An 18,498-nucleotide genomic window follows, 5' to 3' on the forward strand; every position below is an offset into this window, starting at 1 on the left:
AGCTGTGAAATTCAGTATCAGTATTTAGAAGTCTATCAATGCCTTTCAGTCACCCATTGAAGACTCAGTTTAGGAGCTCTTTTATACAGGTGAAATCAGCTCAATGGTGTTTTGTTTTTGAATTACAGAGTCCACAATGCTTGAGTGTACACGCCAAGGGATGGATAAGGATTTACAAATTGAATCGAGACATGGATATGGCACAAGCTGTTAGAAACTTTAAGGAAGCTCAAAAATCTACACCACCTCATTAACCTGCTGTAAAGACGCCTTGAGGTAAACTAAGCCTTCCACCTCTGATATTCCCTTCTGCAAGCCAGAAGAAAATCAATTTAACTGTGTTGAACCTTTTTTGAGCTGAGAGTTGATCTTTACAGCCCATTTCCCAGGGGATTAACACAGTTTAGAGACACATCAGCCTGCAACCTCTGTTTACTGGAAAGGAGAACTGATGGACAAGTTTATCATATATATCAAAATAAATGCATACATTTTAAACAGGGATATTAAAAAGGACATTGTAACACCAAAAAAAAACCACACAAGTGTCAAGTTTCAGGATGAATGTTCATTACTAAAAATATTTTAAACTGCTATTAAATATATCACAATATTTTTAAAAGTTTGACAATTAGAAAACCTCTGGAACTTTAAAAATTTTTAAATACCGACATGCTGTCCACAGCTTTCAGCAGCTTGTGTGTAAACACTTGAAAGAGTCAGCCAACCCTTCCTCATGGACATTTTCCAGTGAAGGCATCACACCAATTTTTCCTATTAATTTTTTCTTATTCTTATAGAGATTTCTTATAAATAAGTACTTTCCAGATATATTTGCCTACACTCTTATGTTTTTCTGAATAGCCTTGAAGTGCCTTTAACTGGCAGAATATGTTTATCCTGATCTTCTAATAGGATCTCTTTTTCTTAAGGTTCTTCTCCAAAGCTTTAAAGCATTTTGCTCTTTTATCTGACTCTTTTAAATGTTTTTCTTGTATGTATGTCTGTGTACTACTTTTGCTAATGTTAATTACTGCTGTGATGTAGGTTCAAATCAAATCAAATGGAAAGCTCTCTGAACAATTAAACCAACAAAAAACTCTGAAAACCCAAACCAACAAACTAAGAAGTGAATCAGAATTCACACACAGATCCAAGTGCTGGGAAATATTTTGCTGAAATACTATGGAAGCTGAAACATGCCATCTTCAAGTACAGATCAAATAGCAGCCTTCAAAAAAGTTCCCAGGTAACACAAATGATGAAATCAATAATCACAGCCAGGTGATTGAGCAGGTTTCTCTACTTGAGGCAAAATATTCTTTGGTGTGTCACAAGAGTGACATAAACCTGCTGCCAGTGAAAGTTTGTGATGAACTGAAGTAACTGATGAGCTGAGAAAGACTTCCACAGAACTGATAAAAATGGACAATAAACTGAAAAATAAACCCTCAAACGTGCAAAACAATGCCCACAGGAAAATGCTAATGGTACAGAAATGAGGAGAAACAAATTCATCATTTATTATAGTCCCTGTGAAGATGCTGAAATGAGCTCAAGTCAGCTAAAATCTGAAAGGAATATGGCATTACATAAAAACAAATGAGAGAACACAAATCATCAATGTATTATCTTGATGTAGCCACAGATCACACACATCTTGAATTCCACTACAATCATTTTCATTTTGCCAAATGAGAAGTGAAGCAGTTATGGAAGCACAGGACAGGATGAAGTATTAAAACAGGTATCAGTAGCTGAAACCTAGAACATTATGATCAGAATGATTAAATCAGGATGTCTGTCATTCAGAAACATTAAATCCCACATGCTTCACCTCCAGCACAAGGAAATACCCAGATTAGTCCCAAAACAGACTATTAGTTCCAAATATTTTTGTTAAAAAACCATCTGCTTCAGAGCTGTATGAATTGGGACAAAAATTACAATTTATAGACATATACTTTGAAATTCCAGAATTCATACACTGGCATCACATTTCTTATTTAAACTGAAAAACAAAGCTAACTAAATACTTACCTCTGGCTGAATTGCTTTAAATACAGGCACATCCATTAGTGTAATTTGACCCTGGAATAAAAATTTAAAAAAAACATAAGTTAAGATCAAAATTAACCTTGCATTCCATTCAGGTGCTGTGCTGCTTAAGAACTGCATTTGCTCTGTTTCCATTTCTTATTTGGCTTTCATTTTGTACCTCATTTCAGAGGTTTCAGCTTCTACCGCAGGGTCATCCTGCAAAACCAAAGAAAAACGTGCTCCTAGCTCCACATACACAAATAATAAACAAATTATGAGAAATTATTCTCAGGAGCATAATCCTGCAGTTACATGGGCAAGTAAGAGCCTGAACTCAGAAACACGATATAAGAGCCTTCCCAAGAAGACAAGGAACTGACTGCAGTTGCTCAAAGGTAGCTTCTCTCCAACTTCTGAATGTTAGTCCAGATACACAACTCTACTGAAACATCCCTACAACATTTCAATCAATACTTGAAACATATTTGAGTAACGAGGCAAAGCAATTGCTCAGTTGCTCAGCAACAGTTAAAATCAAACACAGGCATCTCTTTTCCAGCAAGGCAGAGTCAATAAGTGCATTTTCATTCTGGGATGTTTGCTTAACTTTGAAAAGAGTAAAGTAAAAGACCAGGTTTTGCATCTTGAAATATATTCACAGAGCCTTATTTTAAGTTTATTAATCCTGCACATTTTAGGATTGCTGACAGCCTATGTATTCAGAAAAAAAGACCATTTCTTTCAAAGGCAGCCCAGAAATACCAGTGCCATCTGAGTTAGGTATCACAAATTTTCTTTTAATAATGAATCCAGGAACCTTGTTCTGTTCCCTCAGCTGTCAGCTGCATGGCTTTATTCCCATTTCTTTGAAAACAGCAGTGCCATATATACACTCCAAGGTACACACTGACAGCTTTGTGACTCTCACAAATTACAGCTGCCACTGGATGCCACCATGGATGGCAGAACAGCTCCTCAGAGAAAAAGCCAACCTGGCAGGAGAATTTTAACTGGGATGCTCTAAGTGAAAGTCAGCTAGTACAGAGATGTAACTGCTCTCATGAGGTACATCTTGACCTCTAAATGCATTTTTAGATAGGAATTCTGACAGTCAATAATAAACATTAAAAAAAGATATGTATCATTTCTCTGTAACCAACACCCCGACACAATCATCTGGTATTTTGCAGTACAGCACCAGAGAAGTAAGAAGCCCTTTATATGTTTCACTTTTACTCTCTTTCCCCCAAACATCACTGAGTGGGGCTGGAATATCAACGTGCTGGAGGGCAGGAAATCTCTGCAGAGGGATCTGGATGGGCTGGATCGACAGCCAGTGGCACAAGAGTCAAAAAGGCCAAGGGTTGGGTCCTGCCCATGGATCACAATCCCATGCAGAGCTGCAGCCTGTGAGGAGAGTGGCTGGAAAATGAGGAAGCCAGTCCTGGAGCAGCAGCCACAGAACTCCATCTCCAGTCTCCTGTTTGTGTCTATCAAGATTTCTCAGAAATCTTACAGTGCATCGTTATGCTTCTCAGTAAAGCAAATTAATAGGAAAAATGGGTTGGGAATCTAAAATGAAAATGGGCACTTCAATAAAATTCAAATTAAAGGCACATTAAAAGATCCTTACAAAAGACATGAGCATTTCAATAGTTATTAATGTTTCACTGCAACTCCTCCTCACTAAAACAAGATTGCAGTAACAGCACAATAAAAATAAGCCAGGAAACTGATTCTTTGTTAACACTGAGGAGAGTAGACTTAAAAATAAATGTTGCCTTTCTTGCTAGCCCTCCAGAATCCATCCTCTTCATCAGTCTGAACTGCCTTAGCTAAATTTAACTTGCTTCAGTAGTGACTCCTAAACAAATTACTACTTTAAGATGGCATCAATATAAAATATTTAAGAAATAAAAAGTATTATTAGAACTTCACACCAGAATTCATTTATCAAAATAAATGCATACATTTTAAACAGGGATATTAAAAAGGACATTTTAACACCAAAAAAACCACACAAGTGTGAAGGCTCAGGTTTAATGTTCATTACTAAAAATATTTGAAATTGCTATTGAGTAAATTACAATACTTTAAAAAGTCTGACAATTAGAAAATCTCTGTAACTTTTAACAGAGAAACCTGTTTCTTCTACTAGCACGTTGATATTAGGCTGAGGGGTTTTTTCCTAGCTTGGTTGACACATTTTTGCTTCTATTAAAAGCTTAAGTAACACTGTATTACAGAAGCACTTGTTCAAAAAGCATCCCTTATTGCAGTTCCTTTCTTAGAGAGCTTGAAATTTCCATTACAAGTTCCCAGGGCTTAGCAAATTGCTGATAATTCAAAGGAATCAAGCCACTGAGAGCTGAATATCTAAGGTGATTGTTAAAAAGCCATTTGAGTTTGTAAGCATAACAGTGTAACTCACATTACAGTTACATTAACAACATTTTGTTAAAACTATGTTTAACAAAACAGATTTTTTGAAACATTAACTTGCTCATATTTATAAGGCTATATTTGTAAGTCTAATGACTGAATTTTTATTCTTTTAAAACATGCTCGCTCACTGCTAACTAAGTAAAGCAGACAAAGGCTGGCAGTCTAATTAACAGCACTTGAAATAACAAAGCTTCAAAAATAATTCTCGAGTTTTATGTTATGTGCCAGTGCTCAATTCTAACAGCAAATAAAATCTTCTGCCTTGACCATCTCACAGGGAATTTAAACCCAAATAAACAAAACCCCTAGTTTGGTTTCTGCAAATGAGAGAGATACAATGCACTAACTTTTCTCACTCCAGCTCCTTAACCCAGCCAATACAAATTCTTGGAGAGCTTCCCTCTCCCAAATGTGGTTTAATGCTTTAATATTCAAACCAAAAATTATAAGTGTTCAAATCAACTTGCTACATGAAGCACGCCAACCATAACTTCTCTGGTTTTGGAGCTGCCAGCTGCACAGACTTAGAAAAAATAAAAATAATTACATGTGCAATACAAAACTGTGAAGTTGTCCTTACTTATCATTTAAATAAGCATTCTGATTATGCAAAGATAGGGAAACTTGGGTATTTTCTCTCCTTCCAGAAGTGATATCTCTACCAAGTTAATTTGGATAATGAGGTATTTCATCATGGCACAGGGTGAGCTGAATGGAGGTTTTGTTTCTGTTTGCCCTAGATCCTAGATAACAGTTCAAGAATATGAGTAGAAAAGGTATGTTTTTAATATATCACCATTTTATTTCCCAATTCTCAACCACTTGAAGAGCTGTACAAGACAAAACTATATTTTAAAAGCGGTGCATTGGAACATTTTCCAATTTGCACACTTCCCCACCCCTTCACAGCCACAGGAGCTTTGCATGTATAGAAGACCTTGCCTGGGGAGTCTCCAACAGCCACGTGTAAAAATATTTTAGCTCTCGTGGGTGTTGAGAAGTTGGACTTGTTAACAATCAAGTACTTCAAAACACTAAAATTATTACCACACAGTTTCATATAAAGAGGTTTTACCCCTCTCTCGGGGAGGTCTGCCAGGTCAGAAGTTTTACATTCAAACAACTCAGAACTACGTTTCTATGTGCTGCTTCTTTGAGGAATATGAAGAAGCTTAATGAAATAAAATTTAAAAATACTTCCTGATTCTTTCTCTTTGCTATGAGGACACATGGATTACCCTTCTTCCATAAAAACCCATAACTTAACAACTTCTAGTTCCAGTTCAGACCACTGCATTAAGCTTCTCTCCACATTTCTGTATGAAAGTTCTCATTGGACCTGGGCTATATTCTCACTTTTCTAGTCCCCAGTCCTTCTCAAGCACGAACTCTTTCTATCAGGCCATTTGCTGTATGTAGTACGAGTTTTCCTGCCATGTACCTACTCTAAGGACAGGGCACTTCCCCCACTGCTCCCTCCCAGACAGAAAACCCTCAGTGTAAAAAGAAACTCAGTTTCTGTTTGAGGTGAAAAAAGTCAAATGTCTGCATTCTGGTCACTGAAGAATACTGCCATCACCTGATTTTCCTTGAAGCCATGTTGGTTCAAGCAGCACTTCATAAATTGTTCCTTAATCTGAATTTCTAGAAGGAATGATATTTAAGCCTTCCAACTTGGCTTAGCACTGTCTCTCTGGGCTGCCAGGATATTTTCCTCACTGAAAAAAATAGCTAAGCCTCTGTTAAGCACAGCATCAGGAAGAGAATAATTCTGCTGTCCAGAATGAACACCAGGGGATTCAAGATCCTGTGTTGAAGCTCTACTTGTTTTCTCACAAAGTCCACTCCAAAACTTTTATCATTAATAGTTCCTCCACACGCTATAATTAAGTTGCTTCTTGCTCTCATTTGGAACATACTTACTCTAATATTCTTCTGAGAAGTAAAGCTGACAGGATGTACATAATCTGATATTTCACTGTCATGAGAACATCTCTGAGAACTCCTCCTTGTTTAATCGAAACAGTTTTTAACTAAGCTCTATTTGCACATTGTTTCCAAAACAAGCAGTATTATCTTCCAACAATCATTTGACAAAGTTTCACAGGAATGAAAAAGAAAGAAATACACATACTACATCTTAGCATGAGCTTACTCCATAACACTTCCAGGGACTAGGGCAAAGAATAAAGAATCCTTCTTAGATAACTAGGCGGAAAAAAAAGCAATGGATTTATACAGCTGCGCTTCCCTTAATTCTACCTCAAATATTTACACCACCGTGGCTAAGTTCAAGTATAAAATGGAAAAGTGAGTCAAAAAGTAATAAATAGTCTAATAATTAAACAGTAGATGTCTAAGAAATAAGAATTTACTGTAAAGCATAAAATAAATATTTCCTCAACCTGAGGTTGGCCAGCACCTTAATTTGGAGCTCATGACCCCAAGCTTTCTCCTTCTTTCCTTCAGCCTCACCAGCCTCCCCTTTCCACTGCCACTGCACCACTAACAGATCCCTCCCCCACAAATTGTGCCCTGTGTGCTGAAAACCACATTTCTCCCTTGGATGAAAATGGGGAGCATTCAGTGTGACCACGCCGACCCTGGGCACACAACACCCCCCCCAGCAGGGCCAGGCACCATGGGGCAACCCTGGCACCAGCCTGGCTGTGGCTTCCAGCCCAGGAATAAAGAACTGAGCAGTGACCAGCCTAAAAGCAGGTCTTTAAACCAGAGATGGTCTCCTCACTAGTTACATCTTACAAAGCTGGCCATTGAATCCTTAAATGTGTCCTACTTCATACTCATTGAATGGGATTCTTCTTCCCAAAATCTATGCATTACATATATATTATAATGTATATATTTACATATATATTATATATATATATAATATACACACACACAGATATATATTATGAACACTCAGGTATTCAGTACATTCCCTGGAAGCTTTCTGTAAGCTGTAAGGTGATAAAGCAAACTATAAATTTGCAACAGCACCAGCAGGGCCTGAAGGTCTCACCCATTTCTAAAGCAGCCTTCAACCTTAAGAAGAATTAAAACCACCCAGTTGCTAACGAAGTTATAACTGACTATTACATTTATATTACAAGAATTTCCATTACTGCTCAGACTGGCCCCCTTGAAGGGCTGGAAGACTTTTGCTTGTGAGACAAAGGACCATTACATGAAACAGCACTCCTCCTGGGCACTCAGGACAGTGTTAGATGATTGCCAAAGGGGAGAATATGGAAATAAAATCATCAAAAATATCTGCACTCAGGTTTCTCTTTGGCTTGGTAGCACCTTCTTGAAAATACAGGATTACAAGCAATACCTTTTGTTGTCCAACTTGTCTCTTACCCACTAAATGACTAAACAGATGGAGTTTTGAAATAATAACGATGTCTCTGAGACAGTGGGAACTGAAAATACATCTGTGTCTCTCATTGGTACTGAAATCACCATTGTGGATCTTATTTCCAGCATATCTCAAACTCAATTAGCTTTCACATTTTTGTTTTTACTCCTTTGGTATAATTGTACTTCTCCCATCTGTGCACAGTGACCTGATCAAAATGCAACACATCACATAAGGTTCAGGATGGGACCTCACAATGGTTATGCTGACTTGATCAGTGAACTCTCACTCTTACAATACCTCTGTACAAGAACTCTTTTCCACTGGAGCCAAGGTTTCCTAACAATTATTTAGACAGCTGTCTAACTACTTGTCGTGCAGCAAGTTACTTCTATTGCTGTTTTACTGGCTTTTTCACATTATCTTTCCTCTCAATCAATAAGCTACTTAGGTAGTCTGCAAATTATTTCATCAGTTTATTTCATTTATATTATTTCATCAATTTACTTCAAAATAAATTATATTATTTTAAACAGCATTCACTCAGCTGTCACAGAGACATGTCTATAGCCTGCACTGCATCCATTCTGTAAGGACTATCACTACTCAAGAAGCTTTCTCATACTTTGGAAAAGCAACTGGCAGCATATCCATGTCCAGTCCAAGAGGTACAACCCACCACCAGGAAACCTCACACACTTTTGCATCCTCAAGAGTTTGGCCCTACTGCATCACTCTGGTGGCCTTCACATCCACACTGAAACCCAGGACGAGTAAGAAAGTGACCAAGAAAATAGAAACAAGTTTAAGGGTCAAAGATACTTTTCCTCTAGGGTACCTAAGTTTTTGGCATATTTACTTATTTCTACAACCTTCAGCAAGAATGATCAGAAAAAGACAGCACTCAAAGCAAAAAGGTGCTACTGGAAAAGCAGATATGTGTGCCTGGGGAAACAAACATTAACAAAGTGCAGCTGTGTAAAGAAACATTGAAAAAGAAATGAAATTAATTTTTTCCTTGCCAAAGGACTGAATACTGATGATTTTGTTCAATTGTTCAGAATTCTACATGCAAGGCGTTTCGTATCGATTTACAGTAAATCAAACTTGGTATGAAGAACTAGATCCTTAAAAGGAAAAAGGTGAAAAGCAAAGATGTTTCTTTTGAGGGACTGAGAAAAAAGCAATATTATACTTAGTAAGAGAAAAATACATGCACAGCTGTAACATGAAATGCTTAATTAAAAGATTCCTGTCAGCGAGTAGAACTCTACCCACTTTGAGGCATAACATGAAAACAGGAAAAACACTGGATTTGAATACAGATTTTTATCTAACCAAGATTTCTTAAGTGGGTAGCATTTAGAACATATGGAGTCAAAGGTTGCTGCATTTGAGAGAAGAAGGACTAGATGGTGGAGCAAAAGGATTATGAAATGTGATTCTGTGACAAGGCACCTCTGTATATTCTGCTGTCCAAGTGACAGTAGCTCCACAGAGACTGACTGATCTATTCTGCTGCCCAACAGCATCATCCACCACTGGTAAATAGTAGAGCCTTTCAACAAACTCATTCTGGCCTGAATATATAATTCCACTTGAATTCATGTCCATAGCCCCAAATTCCCTAAGTACTTAGATTTACTTTATGTCCAGGAATCATAAGATAGAACTGGAAGGACAGTCAGCCCCAAAAAACATCTTCCCATGGAAAGTAGGTGATTCATTGCCCAGCTGTTCCTGACAACAGTGCAAGGAAGAGGCCCAAACCACATGACCTGAGCCTCAGTCAGGAATAAATCCCATAATTAATTATGATCCCTAGCCAAGAAGAATTTAATGTGTAAGTACCACTTCATAATCCAGCTGCTTTAAATTTTCAGTGTTCTCATTAAAATCAATTGAGCCACTAATAATTAACTGAAATAATTATTAACAATTACAAACCAGAACGAACTAAATGGGAATATTTTGTGACACATATCACTCCATATCAATAATCTCCCCAGGACAACTCCTCGTGAATCTCATCGCTTGAATTAGAAATACATTAAGAGCTTAGCAATCTTTCTAGTAACATACTCAAATCACTTAGAGGGCCCATCTGTTGTCCTCACCTCTACAAGGAGTAAAAACAGAACAAAATCACCCAATGTTTTGGTTAAACATCTGTGTTTATTTATTCTTTTGATTTATTTTATTTAAATTATTCTGTGCACCCAAAAGAAGAAAACTAGAAAAGCTTCCTAGAGCAAGAATTAGTGGAGTTAAGAATTAAAATACCTCCAGAAAAAAAACAAGTACAGATCAAGCATAGCCTTGCAACTAAAATATGCATGTCAGAATTAAGCTGTGTCACAAAGAATCTTTAGTCTATGCTACCTATAAGAGTATGAAAAATACCTGGACAGCAGAACCCAAAAATATCACTTAATTTCAAACAGAATAGAGACAATGAAGAACTAAAGAACAAAATCTGTTCTTAAAACCCATGGACGACAGAAGTTAGGCAAAAAATGTACAGAAATAGAGAAGCAGAGGAAAAGCTGCAAAGGAGATTCACACACAAAGTAATTAGAATTCCTGGACTTGCTTACCGCATATTCCTCTGGTGTAACCTTTAGAACATCAAATACCACTGCATCAAAGCTCTTCTTCAGTTCAGCTGAACCCTTGTCACTCAAGGACTCAGAGCTGCTACTCTTCTGCAGAAACAAACAAAAAAAACCCCAGGTTTTTTTATATCCAAAATATAAGGATATTTTGGAATTGTCTTCTTTTTGTCTTCTCTTTTTTACACTCCCAAAAGTAAAATTTCTGTTCAAGCGTCACTGTTCACATTAATTTTTCTACTGGGTAAATTATCAAGTCAAATTCAGTCACAGAACATACTTTTCTCCTGACATGGACTGCAAAAAATCAGACCCTCAAAGTGACGTCTGGATTTCCATGGATTTCCTTCTAGCTGAAGGAAGGCAGGGTTAGGTTGAATATTAGGAAGAGGTTCTTTGCTGTGAGGGTGAGGAGGTCCTGGTACAGGGTGCCCAGAGGAGCTGTGGCTGCCCCTGGATCCCTGGTAGTGCCCAAGGACAGGGCTTGGAGCATTCTGGGATAGTGGAAGTTGTCCCTGTCCTTGGCAGGGGGTGGCACTGGATGAGCTGTACCATCCCTTCCAATCTCAGTAATTCCATGATTTCAAAGGAATTCCTCAAAACACAACAGTTATAGTTTAATGCATAATTAAATTCCAATTTTATTGTCATAACAGCAACAATATTAACAAAAGCAAGACAGTCATACTGAATTTCAAGCACAAAAACTAACACGATGGTAAGGAAAAAGACACCATCTACCCCAAGGGAATAGTTATCAATCCTCTTCCTTTTTCTCTTAAAAACATGGATCCTTATAAAAATAACACTGAGCTACACATGTTTCTGTTGAAGACATTTAGCAGAAGGAACTTTAGTGCTGTTTTTAAATTACAGTAATTCATATTTTCAAAAAATGCCACATCCTAAGATATCATTCTATAAACATTTATCTACAGAACAGAGATTTTGCTTCTCTGCAAAATACAAATGCAGCTCAAAAAATTAACATTTCATATTGTTTTCATATACACTTTTCACATTAAAGCAATACATCTGTGTTATGAGCAATCACTTCTTCTAGCACATAGATGCAGACCTAGATTCTGTTTATTAATTCCTGAAGTTCTGTCAGGGGAGGTTAGGTTTGAATATTAGGAAAAGGTTCTTCCCCCAGAGGGTGGTGGGCACTGCCCAAGCTCCTCAGGGAATGGGCACGGCCCCAAGGCTGCCAGAGCTCCAGGAGGGTTGGGACAACACTCCCAGGGATGCACAGGGTGGGATTGTTGGGGTGACCAACACAATCAAGGCCTTTTCTGACAGTCTGTGCCATTTTACTGCTAATGCTGCAAGCTTTCAAGACAATGGACATAGGACCTAGAGAATTCAGCCAGCTGAAATAAGCTCCTGTCCATTTTCAAGCACTTTTGTTCTAAGGACACATCATGAAGAATGATGTCCACTTTTAGATTCTGACAGTACAATCTCCCTGAAAAATCTGCCTTTGAAAACACCACTACCAACTCCAAACCAGACATGCATTTTCAGGAACCAGTATGCTTATAGAAACATTTCAGTCACAAGTCCCCTTTCCTACTTCTTAGTCAAGACAGAAAAAAAAAAAAAAAACAACCCCCCAAAAAACCCACACTCCCTTAAAGTAAATTAATGCAATTTTGCCAAAAAATATTTTACTCAATTTTATCAGACATCACATAAACATTCAAGACTACTGCTGAGTAAAAAGGTTGCTTTCCTCCAAGAAAATTTTTCAGGTGCATGCCAAAAAATAGTCAATGATTCATGAAGGAATTATAAGGGGAACACAAGAATTTCTATAAAAACAAACAATAATCTTGGAGATTGACGCCAGGTTTCTTGACAATAGTTGTGAAATTGTGGTGAAGATTATTTGGTTCCTTTTGGTAACAGAAGATTCCAATTTTACTTTCACACCTTGTTTGTGGTACTCCTCATTCCCATATGCAAGAGCATACCACACATAACTGCTATCAGAATTCATCTGTAAATACATAAATAAACAAAACATCTTTGGTACAGCCCAGAGATTCGAGGAAGGAAGCAACTACAGTCAGGACTTCATGGCTCTCATCACTATTGGCTTTGTAGTGTTCTAATTTCAGCCCAAGCCTCTTCCTTAACAAGTAGACGACAAATGGAAAACGACATTCACTTCAAAATAAGAGGCATCAGGAGATGAGGCCAATCTCCACTGCTTGCCTGATGCACACACTCAACTCACAAGCTGTTCATTTCTAGAGGGCAGAAGCTTTGATGGGCAGGAGGGATCCCTACCTATGCCAGAATATAGTCCAAGAGACAAAGGGAACAACTTTATTCCACTGTTGCTGTGTCAGACTGCCCCTCAGTACGCACACACAAGTACCTGTCAAAGAAAAGAACATTTCCCACCGGCATTGCCAACCCAGCTGAATGTGCTAAGAGCATCTATTCTTGTTAAAACTTGAAAAGAAAAGCTTCCTTGTCTAGATGTGATGGAAGAGAACATGGAAAAAGGCAGCTTTGGCTATAGTACATGCAAGTTCATGCTCTATTTTGGTATGCCAAGTTCAGGACTCAAAATTTTCTTCACGCTGAACTGGGGTTTATGAAACCAACACACAGAACAAGAATCTGTTGGATGAGAACTGCTAAAATAAAAACCTACATTTTAGTGCATTTAAAGTAAAAACTGAGTACTTAGTTACCCAGTAAATGAGGATTTCAATCCTTACCTCTGAAGCAGTAGCTGCAATATTAAGACTGCTGGGCTGTCCGTTCATTAGGTCCATACTGCCCACACCATTAATCTTCGGCCCTACATGTGCAGCAGCAGGATCATCTCCAAGGCAACCGAATAACCATTCCTACAAAGAGCAAAAAGGTATCAGAAACCACTTTCTGCAGGGGTTTTAATCAAGATTCAGTGCTTAAAATCCCGAACAAAAATAAAGGATTTCCAAAATGGCTACACCAATCTGAGGTCCAGATTCTAACCCGTATTTTAAAATTACTTACTTAAAACCAACATAAAAAACTGAATGTTCCATTAAGAACCATCAGTTGCTGCCAGTATTGACTTACCATATTCTTTTCCCCTGTTATTTTCTCTATTGCAGGAATCAATATGTAAATATATGCAGTAGCCCTAACAAATTGAGGTCTGCAACATCAGTTCACATACAATGTTTTTCCTTTATTACCAACTTTAAAAAGTATTTTCCAGATGTTAACTCTATTAGGTAACTTGAATAAATATTATCCAATAACTTCCTATCTTATAGGACTCTTCACCAGCTTCAAGTGAAAATTATTACATTGAAAGCAATTAAAAATACAAGTGGAATTTATACTCTTATCCACAAATGACCCAAATTATTGCTTGGTAAAAAAACCCCAAACAGAAAAACACACAAAGGCAAACTCCACACACTGACTTTTAATGCATCCTTGCAATTCTGACTTTCATTTCTGCAGAGAAAATGCTGCAAAGAAATGAAAGCCTTTGGCATCCACTAAGAAAACTAGACTACCCAACCCTGAAAGTGTTACAGAATAAAAATTGGTTAGTGCTAAAATTAATGAGCTGTTAGTGCCCTCTAGTGTGAAAACTATTATAAATCAGCTTCCACAGATCTATGTCTATAGCACATGTAACTGCTTCCAAAGTTGCTGCTGTTTATGAAATTCACTTTTGGTTTGCAGTTTAATTCAGAACTATTGCATGGTCTGAAAATACATGGAGAGTGACAGGTAACTGGGTAATTCCACATGACAAAACAGTATTACAGCAGCTCATACTTAATGCCTGTAAGGAATGAAATAAAATAATCTGCAAAGCTGTATCTCCAAGTGACCTAAACCAAGTAAGTCAGGCAAGCATGGAAGGCAAGAAACTACAATATTTAAATAAGAAAATATCCTAAAAAAACCCCAACAAAGTATTTAAGCAATAAAACATCCTCAAATTTTAATGTGTCACCATAAGAATGCACTACAGAAAGAAAAGTAATGAAAGAGAGCAGTGTGGCAAATGTCAAACATTACAGCTTCCAGGTATTTGTGAGTATTACCATCTGAGCTGTGCTTCTGCAGTTCAGGACAGCCACCCACATTCCACCCTTTGTTGTTTTGGAAAAAGTGAGGGAACTGTCTGGTTCACAGGACAGAGGATGCTACATTTCACTTTAATGCTACACTCCCAGCCCATCTGCTTTAATTAACACTGATTCCTCCACTAAAAATGCATTCATCTGCACTTAAACTTTGAGTTACAGACCACATAAAGAAAAAAAAAAATCTCATGTCTGGCTTCTGAGTGTCACTGCTGTCCTGTCCTTCCCCATCTCAATTACCCTTCAGATTGTCTTGTGGACTTATAGCCAAATGCACAGCTCCCCAGTGCCTCTCTCCTACAGCTTTTTCATTTACTGAAGGGAAAAGCACAGAAATAAAACTGATGCGTTACAAGTTTCATTTATGTAGTGACAGTAGAGGACAGAGGTATCACATCTTCAGAACTAGATCCAGGCCCTCCACATGCTCAAAATGGTAAATTTATCCCAAAGTAATCTCCTCTGTTGAAAAAACTCTACCCTTTAAAACTTCAAGGTTTATTTAACCACTGTATTTTTAAGGAAAGTAGATACTTTGGCTTCCTATGGTACAGTTAGGGAGAGTATGAGGAAATACTGTAATCTTAAATTAAGGTTATATATTTGACCCTTGGCTTGGATTCAATTGTTCCCCCTCCAAATACTAATGGGAGGCAAAAAAGAAAAAGATTAGGGACGTCCTTCTGTGCAAGGTAAAATAAAAACCTGAGGTCTGGGTGATTTTTTGGGGGGAAGTATTTGGATAGTGCTAACTGAAAGAAATTACACATATCATAGAAGCTTATGGAATTGGCAGCTCAGCCTCACATCAACAAGAACAAACTAATTCCTCTATCAGCAAATGTTAAAGCCCAGTTTGCTCAGTGATTGCTCTCCCATTACCCACAGGAACTTCCTCCCCAGATTTCCTGACCAACTTTCCACCTCAGAGCATCTGTCTGGAAGGAACAGCAGGGCTGCACTCTGATCCAGGTTCTCCTTTTCCACCTGGTTATTGTGATGGGAGTTGAGAGAACTCTGTCTCTTAGTTAGGTGTGGGCCACCATGCCGAGAAGTGACTTCTAGGAGGCACACAAACACTGGTTTAATTCATATTTTTAATAAGTAGAAAATCACTTAGAAAAATAAAAACCCTCCATGCAAAGGAAATGGAGTTTATAAAATACAACCTTTACAATGTTCTCATGTCTAGCAGATTTCAAAAGTACATCACCACTCCCAGAACAGTCACAGCAACATTGTGACCAATTTTGGTCAATGTGCCACTCAAGACAAATATTGAAAAAATCCTCACACCAGAATAACTAAATCATTTGCTTCCTTCTTCTCAACACCAAAATAATCTGTGAACAGCAATATCAGAAAGTGATCATGAGCAGAGTTCAGAGCAGCACAGCTGGGCCTGTGGAATCACTGTCACCACACTGCAATAGTGAGTCACAGTGCTCACTGCCTACCTTGTATATCCAATTACCAAAACTGAATTACACTGAGTAATTTGAACTTCCAGTCAGTTTCTCCTCTCCAATTTAGTAAATGCCTTTGTGCTCAGAAATGAATTACATGTGGAACTGAGAGTGTTTTATATGATGCACAAAATACCTCAGCATTTATGCCAGCCTGAAGCCTTGACACGCTGTGGTATCTTCCTACCTCTTCATTAAATTCATACTCTACAGTAAAAAGCAAACTAAAAATACTGATACAAATATTCATCATACCCAAACAATGAAAATATCTAGACTACTGTTGTGCTTTAGCCCCAGCCAGCAATTCAGCCCCATGCAGCCACTCACTCACTCCCCCACAGTTGATGGGGGAGAGAACCAGCAGAATAAAAGTGAAAAATCTTGATAGGGAGACAGCTCAGTAGGGAAAGCAAAAGCTGTGTGCTCAAGCAAAGCAAGGAATTCATTAACTGCTTCCCATGGGCAGGCAGGTGTTCTGTCCTGTGCAACAGTGACTTGGAAAGGCAAAAGCCACTCCAGATGTCATCTCTTCCACCCCCTTCCTCCAGATTTATATTATTATATATATGGCCTAGAATAATCCTGTTGGGGTCAGCTGTCCTGCCCATACCCCCTCCCAATGTGTTGTGCACCCCAGCATACCTGCTGGTGGGATGAGGAACAGAAAAGGCCTTGACTCTGTGTAAACCCTGCTCAGCAGTAACCAAAATATTCCTGTGGTATCAAGAGTGTTCTCAGCACAAATCCAAAACAGCCCCACGCTAGATAGTGTGGGGAAAATGAACTTTATCACAGCCAAAGCCAGCACAACACTGTTATAGATACATATTATATTGTTGGCTTTTTGCAAATATTAAAATGAATGTTATATGTATAAGGTCAGAAAACTTTGTTATAATAATATAGTTCCTTCTATTTCTGTTATTGATGAAACTTAGAAATAGTGGTATAATATACATATATGTTGAGCTATGGCATAGCATTAAAACAAAGACTACTTTTGTTTGTACAACCCAAAGACTGAAAAAGATGGTTAGAGACCCCCCTCCATTCTTAGATTATCTTGTCCAGATGAGGACAGCAGTGACCAGATTTCTGGGGGAGGAATTTATTGCATTTCTGGTATCAGGGAATGTAAAACTCGGTGGAGCCAAGAAGATTGATCTATTGGGAAGGGGGTGAGTCAAAAAACTAAACAAAGAAACATTCAAAACTTAAGAAGAATGTTTGAAGATGTATGAGAATTTATGGATATGCAGTAAGGTTCTGTTTTTAATCCTTTGTTAGTAAGGTGTGCTCTCTTGGCTGAATGCAGAGACACCCGGCCGTATCTGTATACTTTATTTTTATCTCCTAATTGTCTTTTTATTAAACTTTTAAATTCTATATAAAAATATGCGAATATGTCGTTTTTCACAACACTAAGCAGGGTCTGTTGCCCCCAGCGAGTTTTTTCTGCCCATTCACCAAGGCTGTGGTGCTGCCCATCCCCTTGCAGTGAGTGCCTGCAGGTCCCCCCGAGGGAAGGCAGCAGCAGGGTGTGCCCGGCACAGCTGCTGCAGAGCCGGCCTGATCTCAGCACAAAGGGGAACAGAGAGTGCCCTTTGTGCTTCAGATGAACAGCTCTGTCAGTGAAGCACATCAACATCCCAGAGGAGTGAATCAACTGGTGCTGCAAATGCTTCTCCCCGAGCTCTTAGTTAAGTGACCGGGGCTAGCTACAGCAACACGGGGGAGCGGTGACAAAACCATTCTTTGGCTCTACGAAACCACAGAAGCAAGGAATTTCAGAGAGCTTGAGCTGGCTTCAACCCACGTATTCCTTCCTGGGGACACGAGCATCGTGACAGTGAGCATACTCCAGGGACCAGCAGTGGGGATCTCACCGGTGTTGTGTTGAAACTGTATACTGCAATTGCTGCGGTTTGCTAAGTTGAACTTGCATTTGTATCTCGATTTCAGCGTATTTTGTATAAATCAGAAATACTCTGCGATATCAGCTATATTCAAATGGTTAATCTAGCATTAAGCATTACACCCTCCACGTGTGGAATATCTGAGAGAACTGAGCAGAGAGTGGTGGACTCTCAGAGACATCTTACAGAACACTTACACATGATTCCCTTCCAACAGATGTTCTTGACTCAGTTTGGGTCAAACACTGTCTCAGAAATACTGTATAAACAGCATTTTAAAAGACAACCTTAAACTTACATTTGAAACTTCCTGCCCAGAACAGTACAAAAGGTTTGGGGAAACAAACACAGTGAAGTTTTAGGAATAGCTCAAGAGTCAAGATGACCAATATCCTCTTTGTTCTTATTCATAATGTCAATACAAAGTATCATTTGTTTTGATCACAGATCCTCATTAGGAAAAGAAAACTGCCTTGCATAGATCATTAACTATAAACACAGAAGCACTACCGAAGATTTTAGGGACCAAAAAAATCT

At 38.3% G+C, this 18,498-nt stretch overlaps 1 protein-coding gene across 50 annotated transcripts in view; it reads right to left on the bottom strand.

The window, feature by feature from the left end:
- RALGPS2 (Ral GEF with PH domain and SH3 binding motif 2) overlaps window positions 1–18,498 on the bottom strand; it is a 109,209-nt gene that overhangs the window by 72,644 nt on the left and 18,067 nt on the right. For all 50 annotated transcript variants that reach the window (XM_086902159.1, XM_086902130.1, XM_086902170.1 and 47 more), the window contains 3 exons: window positions 13,197–13,328; window positions 10,447–10,554; window positions 2,041–2,091 (listed from right to left, as the gene is read on the bottom strand). In XM_086902159.1, coding sequence (XP_086758285.1) covers window positions 2,041–2,091; window positions 10,447–10,554; window positions 13,197–13,253 — 216 coding nt within the window. In that variant the 5' untranslated portion in view covers window positions 13,254–13,328. The remainder of the gene's footprint in view (window positions 1–2,040; window positions 2,092–10,446; window positions 10,555–13,196; window positions 13,329–18,498) is intronic.

The sequence above is a fragment of the Cyanistes caeruleus genome, chromosome 9 (genome assembly GCF_971803275.1).
Source record: "Cyanistes caeruleus chromosome 9, bCyaCae1.hap1.1, whole genome shotgun sequence".
Taxonomy (NCBI): domain Eukaryota; kingdom Metazoa; phylum Chordata; class Aves; order Passeriformes; family Paridae; genus Cyanistes; species Cyanistes caeruleus.